Genomic DNA, 10,940 nt, shown 5'->3' with positions numbered 1-10,940 from the left:
CACATTCTCGTAAAACTCATGTCTTAGATTTCTAATGCCCTCTGAATTAAAATTATTTCTATAAACATTTGCTTTTTTAGTATCCCCTTTTAGTTTATTCAGATTCTCAGTATTATGATGGACAGTGTCAATAGTACTATTTTATTATTATTTTATAAGTTATGATTTTAATTAAACTATCATTAATTTTCCACACCCAATAATTCCCTCTTTATCCATACATTCACAAATCAACGCAGATTTACATGAATTAAATAGTCTTCTGTCATCCAACGAATGGGTTTTTAGTGATCAACTATCCTTAATATACAAAAAGTGTTTGGGGCAGATATAATAATAACAATAACACTGATGCAAAGATGGTCTCAGATGGCATCAATGTCACTTGTCTTATGTAGACCTAAAGTTTCACACAGGAACTATTTGATTATGACACAGAGTGATATATGGCGGGGACATATGACATTTGGAGAAGGGTGTTCAATCTTTTCGAGACAAAGACATAATTTACTTCATGTGTACTATGAGGTACATATAAATCATATTACCGGTTTGGTCAAAAAGCTTGGCAACTAATATTTGAGAGAGAGAGAGATACCTGTTTTGTCTGGTGTACCACATGAATCTATAATTGGTTATTTATTATTCATATTATATCTAAATGATTTGCATTCATGTGCGAAATCTTCAAATATGATTCTTTTTTGCAGATGACTAGAACATTTACAGAGATGTTAACTCTATGACTAATGTATTGTTATTACAAAGAGACCTTGATGTGTGGTTGCATGGTGTTCAAAATGGCATTTAAAGCTTAACATAGAAAAATGTTGTTTAATTTCATTCACAAATAAAAAGAACAAGTTTGGTTACAATAATATAATTAGGGATTCCCGTTTGAAGCGAGAGACATCGGTCAAAGATTTGGGTATTGAGCTTGACGGCTCTTTGAAAATTTCCAGCCATATCAATATTATTGTTAAAAAAACAATTACAAAATTGGGGTTTTTGAAACGCCACTGTAAACAATAAATCTAATGCTCTATTAAGACGATCTATGATTAACTTCACAAATGCGGTATCTTAGTTGACAAGGTAATTTCTCTCGCAAGTGTCGAATAACTCCAAAATAACTGGTGAAGAATGAGCGCCATATTCATCATTCGCCATTTGTCCACTACGAAAGCGACTTGTTGCACATAAAAAAAACTCGAAAAATCGAATTCACACTCATAAAATTGAAATTTCAGACAAATAAAATGAAATAGTTGCAAATAAAATGAAAAAAAATTGCATATAAAATGCATTTTTAAACACAAATTTGGAATATTGAACACAAATGTGTTTTTACTAATATTGCAACGTTTGGCTTGCCATAATTGATAAACCACATATTGTATCTGATCTGTATTATTACATTGTCAAATACTACAATCACTCATTATAGTTGCGTTAACAGCACTATTTATTATCGTTTCATACCATATATGGCATTGAGGGAAACAGGGATTCAGTAACATACAATTATGCTAACATGAAGCTTAACTAATAGGTTAATAGTATGTCTAACTGTGGAATTAGGTTTATTATGTGCTGAATTTGTTTACATATTAAGCCTATGAAGCCTCATTAACACCATCAACTCTTTCCTTATTGGTTTGTCTAAAGCTGGGACATGACAACTCATTTTATTGCAGTGGGTTCTTATGAGAATCGACGAACGATATACGAGATTCTAGTCCATTCTGTAAAGGCGTTACTGCCTCAATATAATCTGTTATCACCTCCAGATCCACTCTGCCTGAAAACGCAACAAATATATTCAAAGGTCATATGCCATAAACCAAAATCTAGAAGTTTATCACATAAATCATCTACATATAATTTATATTATTTACCAGATAATGTGAATCAGAGAATTGTTACAATTCAATATTATTTCTCGTCGCGCATTTAGATGTCCAATAGAGAAGAGGCCAGTACATGTTGAGTCTATCAAGGCATTAACCAATTCACCAGGCTTCTTAAAGTTGCTTTCCCAATCATTTCATCATGATTGTAAACACAACAATCCCAAAAGTGCAAATTGGAGATTTGTATCATGTTTTTTGTGTATCACTTGTTTTTGATTTTCAAACCTAGTGACGTCAGGTTAATCTAAATAAATATTTTCTTCCACTATGGAAACTTACCCGTTTTCTTTTTAAATCATACCTAACAACCCTATTTGGACAGCATGCAATGGTAACCTACATATAGCAAGGGAACCGGATGTATGTTTCTGCGCCGCCAAGTGATGGTCTGTCAATAAACTTACCAGTTTTATTTCGTGCTGTGCTATTTATTTTATATCATATCTACCCCCCTATTTGCTTAACTTACTTTCATGTTGTTTTTTATTCTCTCAGATAACATCATGCCCATCACTCATTCGATCGTTCAACCTATTTCATGCTGTTCCATTATTGTCTCTTTTTACTTCAAATCCATCAATTCGTTTGGTTAACTTAACCTCGTCATGTTGTATCTTATTCTCCATCATCCAATTTGGTTAGCTTACCCTGTTTATGTTGTGCTGTATTATTTCGTTTTATCTTATTCCATCATCAAATTTACTTAGTTTATCCATTTCATGCTGTTTTTCATCCTCTCAGATGACATCATCATGTCCATCAACCTATTATTAGCTTGTACCTTTCATGTTGTATTTTTCTCTCAGATGTCAGCAAATCCATCGCCAAGTTTGGTTAACTTACCCGTTTTGTGCTCTATCTTATTATATTTGATCACATCATATCCATCACCTCCGTTTGCAATATAATTTGTTGTGATAACGGCATATTTTTTATTCAAATCTAGCGGTTCATATACGGGAACATGGTTCTCACATTCGACACAGTGAACTTGGACGTCGACAACCCGATCTCCAGATGGTCTACTAAGGTTGTACTGAACTCGTATCCCTATAATAAAATTGAGAGCAGTTTAGTCGCACAACCATCCCATCTACTAGTATTTTCTTGTCCAGATAATGAACTGCCAAGAGTATTATACAAGTGCATACACAAGATAAGTGATATGAATACAATACTTACCTGACATTTGAAGAAATTCTCCATACGATTGAATTGCACTATATCTATGTACAGAATGTTCTAATGCTCCAAGTAAATGTTCTCCTTTAAGTACTACTATATCAGCAGTGTCACCAAATGGCAATACTGCGATCAATTCTTCTAACGTAATATCACCTGAGAAATGATAAAATGTAAAATACTTGAATCTAGACATAAATATAATATTATGTAGAAAGCAGCCGTTTTATTCGCTTTGAAGTTAATCGTGTGCTGGGACACATGTTTTTTTCACAATAATAGAATGAATCTTGTTTTGAGCAGCATGCCTATCAGAGCAACAAATGCAGTTAGTCCAGTTTTGACCAGCATTTCTCTCTAGACAATAAATGAATGGAGTTCTGTTGTGAGATTCACGTCTCTCAAGACAAATCTCAAATACAATGAATGGAGCGTTTCATTTAATGAGCTGCATGTCTCTCAAAAATATAAATTTGGAATTTGGAATAAAAGCATGACTTTTACAACAATAGAGCAAACCGTGTTAAACTAAGAACCCATCATTCCGGCTATTTACTTTTAACAATTAGTCATTCACTCTCACGGCAATGAAAGGGGCTATCCACTTTAATTTATTGAGAAAACGATACCAAGGAATATGATAACCTACTACCATCTATTACACTTAAACCCTATGTTGTGAGCTGATTCTTGGTATATATAGAATATTATTTCCCGATCTAGATTCAGTACATATAATTAATGGCTTACCTTCAGGAACGTTATTGTCTAATAGTATTGGGTTTCCATCCCAACCAATTACATTGCCGTCATCGTCAAAAGTCACTTTCAACTCTCCAAGATATTTTCCATAGGCATAGTCTTGTACAACAAGAACATTACGCTTACCATCATGAGGTGGATGAATTAGTATAGGATATTTATTCATAGGAACCTCTGTTGATGGAGGAAACCCTGAAATGCAAACATTGATAGTATATTGGGCTAGGAGCCAAGGTATTTCAGGAACAGATGTTACAGTTAATGGGACCTTCACATTTATGTAATTGTAATTGTAATTATGGGATACATGTGTATGAGTATGTGCCTCTTTCTAAACATGACACTACAAACAAGAGTATCTGCATATGCTGTCACGAGGTACACCATCTGCCCTTACCATAGTTCAGTGCTAAATGAAACCCCATCACGTCCTAACGTAGAAACGTAAGAGGAAAGCAATGAAAACATGCACTACACACAACATTTACATTTATATTTATATTTTTATTAGACGCATAAAATCCTTAGGAAAGGATAAAAAGGGTCTTACAGAAAGAAATTTAAAAAAAAAAACTACAATCTAAAAAGTAAAACAAAAAATAAAAACACGACGAAGGAGAGGGAACATATAACACACTTTCCAGTGTATGAATGTCCGGCACCTGAATCTTCCTACAAATGTCACATCAAAAACTATACCAACTGCCGAATTTGGCACCCAAGTGAATGGAATGTGAAGAACGGCTGAAACATCGGTAGCCCAATGAACATAAACACTCTCAACCAGTCTGGTGCAGGAACACAGGGAAAAACGCGGTCGAATCTTAAGTATGAGCGATATTGTACAATGATCACCTATATACTTGTTCAAAGGCCAGAAATATGCCATTGGAGGTGACATCTGGAGCATAACTTATTTTCGTACATTTGTACACGTAGTGTTAAATGCTCATAAATTTGGGCAACAGATCATATCTCTTATTATTGGCTGCTATTAATTTGTTTAAAATAATTTATGCTATTAATTTAATATTGATACTGTTATAATACATATTTCGTGTACACCACGATGTTTATACAATCCTTCATCCTGAAATGGGCAGTTATTGATTTTTTTGCTGAAAATGATTACTCGTAAATTAGTAAATTTGAGATATTTCCCGTGCTGTAGCCACGCCCACCTATCCTGAAACGGTCGATTGTTTCCGGATTTCCGACTCTCGCCGAAAGTGCGCCACCAAATGCTAAAATATGAGAGGAAGCCATACCCGTGGGCCGTACTTTTATAACACTGCGTCATTCAACATACTTTTAAACGATCCTATACATTTTTTGATCGGCGTTCCTTTTTTTGTCTATTTTATTTTAAGAGAGAACAACAAACATTTATGATGGTTAAACGTTGTTGTGGGCGGTTGCAGTAATGCGTATTGTCATAGTGTAAGTATTTAAACGTTTCCAATAATAGTTCATTACAAACATAATACCTACCAGTATACAAAAACGTGTTGGAGTGTCCACCAATAACAACGTCAATGCCTACAACCTTGTTAGCAATTTCGATATCAACAACAATTCCACTATGGCCTAGAGCAATGAATTTATTGATGGTTGGATCTTCATTCTTCAGTCGGTTCAACTCTTGCTGTATGGCATCGACTTCATTTAAAAACTTTAATTTACCTAGAACCAAATAATTACTTTAAATAATTACTTAAATTATGGTTGAATCCAGATCGTGGATTGTCAGGTTTTCTCCATCTGAGAATATATTAAAAAGCTTAGTGTGTGTGAGTACCCTGCCCAAAACTCCCACCTATAAGGGATGTAACATGTGTGTATATAATCATACTTATACTCACCTAGTCATGTTATCGATGGGTCGTTATAGTCCCTTTCATAGAAATAAATCTGACCAGCAAAAGCCCTGCAAGCTGGAATAATGGTCACTTCAAATTGAACTTTTCACCACATCGTTGTATTGTGTGGGTTAATATTAATAAAAACTTACCAGGACTAGAAATTACTGGTGTTTCAGTTGTTGTGTACCCAATAATAGCAATTTTCTCATTCCCCCTTGTCAGTACAGTAGACTTGCTGTATTTGCCTTGTATGCTTGGTTCATCAGTATCATCGATGTTTGCACTCAATACAGGGAATGTTACATTGTCTAGAAAAGGAGTCAGACCATCAATTCCATTGCCAAAGTCGTGATTACCAATTGCCTACAATCATAATATTACATTTAAAAGACATTACGCGACTGTACATATTTTCTAGTTTATTCGCAATATATGGGCAATGAAATGTACATAAACATAGTAACAGACGTACTTGTCAGTGCTTTGTTCATTTCTAAATATAATCGTGTATCACACAAGTACCAAACACCGATATCAAACTGCCTAATAATTAACAATTAATAAATAATATACCCGAATATAACAAAAGTTATGATTTTATTTTTTATTTCTTTATTCCGCACTATATGGCCACCGGCCTAAAGTACTGTTACATTTCAAAACTTAAATTACACATGGTCGCTTTAAAATTACAAGATACATATACTTCAAATCATACTTGAAAACTCTTAAACAAATATTTACCCAAACTTAGTAAAATAAACGAGTTAGTACTCTGTAGCAATGCAATGAATTTCATCTTGGTTGTTGGTGGTGAAAAATATTATTTTGGTAAGAATTTTTGTCTAAGTGCTTCATATTTTGGACAAACCATAGTGAAATGATATTCGCCCTCTGTGACCCTGCAACCAAATGGACATAATCTTTGGTCACGTGGAATACCCAATGTTCTACCATTTTCAATTTCTAGGGGATGACAAGAAATTCTAAGTCTAGTTATAGCACAAGAATAGATAGGAGTAGCCAACGAAATAGCAGCAAGATATCTTTGATATATTAAATCTTGTTTAAACATGCAATATGTTTGAAGCTTTACATTTTTATTAATTTCTGCACACCAATTCTGTCTAGATATATCAAAACATCTTCTTTTAAATTCACTGAAGAACATTTCGCTATTATCAATTCTTTGTTCATACCATACATGTCCATAACCAGATGTACATAAAATATTTTTTACCTCTAAAGCCCAACACCTAGACCCCCCTTCTGCTCTATGGTATAGTTGAGCCGCCCTCTTGAATCAGTTTCAGCCAAAATCTGACCATTTCAATATTAACATAAACTCTAACTGAGTGTCTCCCTAATTCACCCCTTACTGCATCATTGGAAGCGTTGAAACTAACTCTCAATAGAAATTTACAAAACTTATTTTGTATTTTTTCTATGTCAGCTATTACACCCCGCATTCCCCACACACAACTACCGTATAACAAAATTGGCAATATTTTACTGTCAAATACTTTGCATGCAAGATCAGGCTGCAGTCCCCCCAACCCCATAATGTTTTTTTCCAAACAAAATAGTGCTTTTCTAGCTCGCTCCGAGATATCTTTCTCTGTTTGAAACCATTTTCCCGAACTCGAAAAAATTATGCCTAAATAATTATATTTTGCTACAATTTCAATTTCTTTACCCCTCAGAAACCATTTTTCATATTTTTTCAGAGGACCCCCATTTTAGACAATAATCCACTAAGTTATTAAGTAATCTTTGTAATCCAACAGGTGTGCTGCTGAACAACACCAAATCATCCGCATATAACAAATAAAAAAGTTTTAAAGTATTTATATACACAACTGATTCCCGTCCTTGTTGGAGGGCACTCTTAAGGTCATTTATGTAAAAGCAAAACAGTAAAGGTGAAATAACAGAACCCTGCTGCAGCCCAACATTAATATGGAAAAATTCAGTAACTCCCTTTGGGTTTTTCACAGCAGCCTTAATATTTTGATACATAGAATAAAGTGATTTAAACAGTTTCCCCTTAATCCCAATTTTTGACAACTTATAAAATAATGAACAATGGTGTACTCTATCAAATGCCTTTTCATAATCAATAAAGGCACAATAGAATCTAACCCCTAGAGTATAAACATATTTTTCTACAAGGGTATAGAGAACAAAAATATTATTCAAAGTTGATTTACCTTTTTGAAATCCACTTTGTTCCTCAATTATTTTATTATATCGATTCAACCAATTACTTAACCTATCACTGAGAATACTTGTGTATACTTTACTTATAGTATTCAAAAGCATTATACTTCGATAGTTTGCTGGGTCATCCCTGCAACCCTTTTTGTACACTGGGGAAATTAGTCCCCTGCTCCATTCTATAGGAAACGCCCCTTGATCAAAAACTTTGTTATATAGACTGTACAACAAATCACAGATGTCTAAAGGTGCAAATTTCCAAAACTCAGAAGGAATTCCATCTGGGCCAGGTGATTTATTAGCCTTCAGTTAATCCAAATTTTTCTTCACCTCTGTCATACTAATTGGTTGGTTAAATTCTGCTAATTCTAAATCTACATCAGGTATACCAATATTCTCTATATCTAAGTCAGTCATATAATCTTCGATTGAAGCGTAAAAATCATTGTAATTTTCATTTTCCACAAGAACCGGGGTAAACAAATTAGTGAAATAATGTGACCATTCCTCCATAGTAATATTTTCTGAAACATTAATTTTATGTTGCTTAAGTTTCTGCCAAAATTTATGAGAGTTTTTCTGTTTAGACAGGTTAATTAGTTCATCCCTTCTGAGCTTTTGAAATTCTGCTTTTTTCTCTTTAATGAGTTTTTGATAGGATTGTTTAGATAGAAGGTAATATTCAAGACTGTTCTGACTTTTTTTATGTCTATAATGATTAAGCGCTTTACTGACTGCACGTTTGGTGACTAAACATTCTTTATCAAACCAAAAATTTCGAAAACTCATTTAACTGTTTTGACTTGCACACCATATCTTTTCCACAAGTATAAATAATATTAGTTAAATTAGTAGCTGCGTCATCTATATTTCCTTCTATCACATTCTCGTAAAACTCATGTCTTAGATTTCTAATGCCCTCTGAATTAAAATTATTTCTATAAACATTTGCTTTTTTAGTATCCCCTTTTAGTTTATTCAGATTCTCAGTATTATGATGGACAGTGTCAATAGTACTATTTTATTATTATTTTATAAGTTATGATTTTAATTAAACTATCATTAATTTTCCACACCCAATAATTCCCTCTTTATCCATACATTCACAAATCAACGCAGATTTACATGAATTAAATAGTCTTCTGTCATCCAACGAATGGGTTTTTAGTGATCAACTATCCTTAATATACAAAAAGTGTTTGGGGCAGATATAATAATAACAATAACACTGATGCAAAGATGGTCTCAGATGGCATCAATGTCACTTGTCTTATGTAGACCTAAAGTTTCACACAGGAACTATTTGATTATGACACAGAGTGATATATGGCGGGGACATATGACATTTGGAGAAGGGTGTTCAATCTTTTCGAGACAAAGACATAATTTACTTCATGTGTACTATGAGGTACATATAAATCATATTACCGGTTTGGTCATGTTGGTGTTGTGTTATACTGGTCATTTGTTTTGTTCTTGTAGACTGCTTTGTCGATTGTTATCAATCATTTGTTTTATATTCGTAACTAGTTGCGAAGTTAGTATTATAGATAGAAAATATTTTATTTATGCTATTAAAAAAGATCCATTGCCAAAGCCGTCTAGCTATTTTACTTTGGGTAACAATTAGCAAATACTATCGACTATTTATCGAAGTTATTATTCTATAATCATCATGCAAACAGAAATACTAAACAAACATCTAATCGCATGTTAGGTGTCTGGCACTTTAAATGAATTACAGAAGAAACAATAGTATACATATGACTAAATGCTGGTGTAACAGCGCCATCGGGTAGTACACGTCAACATTAAATAATACATTACGGCAAACTACATGTGTTGGGTATTCGTACCATGAAAATATTTTATTAACTTACATTATTTCTGTGACGTATTTCCAAAACATAATATATATACAATTTATATTATACATGTCACTATTTAAATACCATATTCCGTACCGCCAATTCCGAAATTCGCGAATGCAGGTTAATTTCCACATCTATTGGTCCATGTACTGTTTTATGGTTAAACGCTACAAATTATCGAATATATGGCGCTATATTCTTGGACGATTTTTAAACAAGAGGTCACCAAACTGGTATTGATGCTAATGTAAATAACACCATTATTATACTGTATTATAACATCATGTGTTGCTCAATATTGAAACTTCGTGCTCCCATTGGTCGGTCGGTGCAGCCCTGTTATTAAATAAGTTGTGTTTGATTCAGTTATATCGAATGTTTCCCTCTTATTAATACGGATCGTTTAAACGTCACGAAATCCTTGCTATTTGTAATAATTGTGAATATCCGGGCTATATGAGTAAACTACAATCAGCTAACCTAATTAAATTTATTGTATATACCTACCATGACATCGTAGTCAAGCCAATTCATAAAATAAGATGTTGCCTTTCCCTTGTAAAAATAAAACCACATGGTGCCTTGAAATTGATCACCAGCGTCTAATAGCAGTACATTTTCATCACGTTCTCGTATTCTTTCCACTTCAGTCATTCGACGAGGCACACCGGCATAACACTCCCCGACAGTTTTTTCAAATTCTTCACAAGACCCTGAATCGACATCAGTTTCTTCGAACCGTGCATGTACGTCGTTTGTGTGAAGTAAGGTCAGTTTGTAATCGCATAACGCATGAGGTATTATGCACAACAAAGTGATGACCACTGCCAAACAAACAGGCAACCACATCATGTATCGATTCAATAGGATACGTGTTTGGGGCATCATCACTCACGTGATCATGGATATTTCTAAAAATAGAACTCCGTGTGGGAGCTTTCATTTATCCTTCTCTCCTTCAGTTAATTATGACTGATTCCATATTCAGTAATTGCCATAGTAGAAACTATGATAGTTTCTTGGCTTACAAATGTAAAATAAATATCAAAACAACTATAAAAGACGAGATGAAATATTTCAAATTAAATTTAAATCTCTTCAATTTCACACAAATACTGATATACACAATGTTC

At 33.6% G+C, this 10,940-nt stretch overlaps 1 protein-coding gene across 1 annotated transcript; it reads right to left on the bottom strand.

Moving 5' to 3' along the window:
- Positions 1 to 1,447: 1,447 nt before the first annotated feature.
- LOC100371283 (5'-nucleotidase-like) lies at positions 1,448 to 10,692 on the bottom strand. The gene is made up of 7 exons (XM_078013893.2): positions 10,315 to 10,692; positions 5,869 to 6,082; positions 5,349 to 5,540; positions 3,846 to 4,049; positions 3,096 to 3,251; positions 2,757 to 2,963; positions 1,448 to 1,801 (listed from the first exon to the last, which is right to left on the bottom strand). Exons 1-7 carry the CDS (start codon positions 10,690 to 10,692, stop codon positions 1,689 to 1,691), a joined length of 1,464 nt encoding a protein of 487 aa, XP_077870019.1. The 3' UTR covers positions 1,448 to 1,688.
- Between the last annotated feature and the right edge of the window lie 248 nt (positions 10,693 to 10,940).

Source organism: Saccoglossus kowalevskii, chromosome 11 (genome assembly GCF_978046115.1).
Source record: "Saccoglossus kowalevskii chromosome 11, keSacKowa6.1, whole genome shotgun sequence".
In the NCBI taxonomy this organism is placed as follows: Eukaryota; Metazoa; Hemichordata; class Enteropneusta; family Harrimaniidae; genus Saccoglossus; species Saccoglossus kowalevskii.
This window is presented reverse-complemented; position numbering and strand designations above follow the sequence as displayed.

Coding starts and splice junctions, on each gene's coding strand:
- LOC100371283 (XM_078013893.2), bottom strand. CDS start 10,692: ATGCCCCAAACACGTATCCTATTGAATCGATACATGATGTGGTTGCCT. Junction 5,541..5,868: donor ACCAGTAATTTCTAGTCCTG/GTAAGTTTTTAT, acceptor ATTTGGTTCTAG/GTAAATTAAAGTTTTTAAAT. Junction 4,050..5,348: donor CAACACGTTTTTGTATACTG/GTAGGTATTATG, acceptor TTTGCATTTCAG/GGTTTCCTCCATCAACAGAG.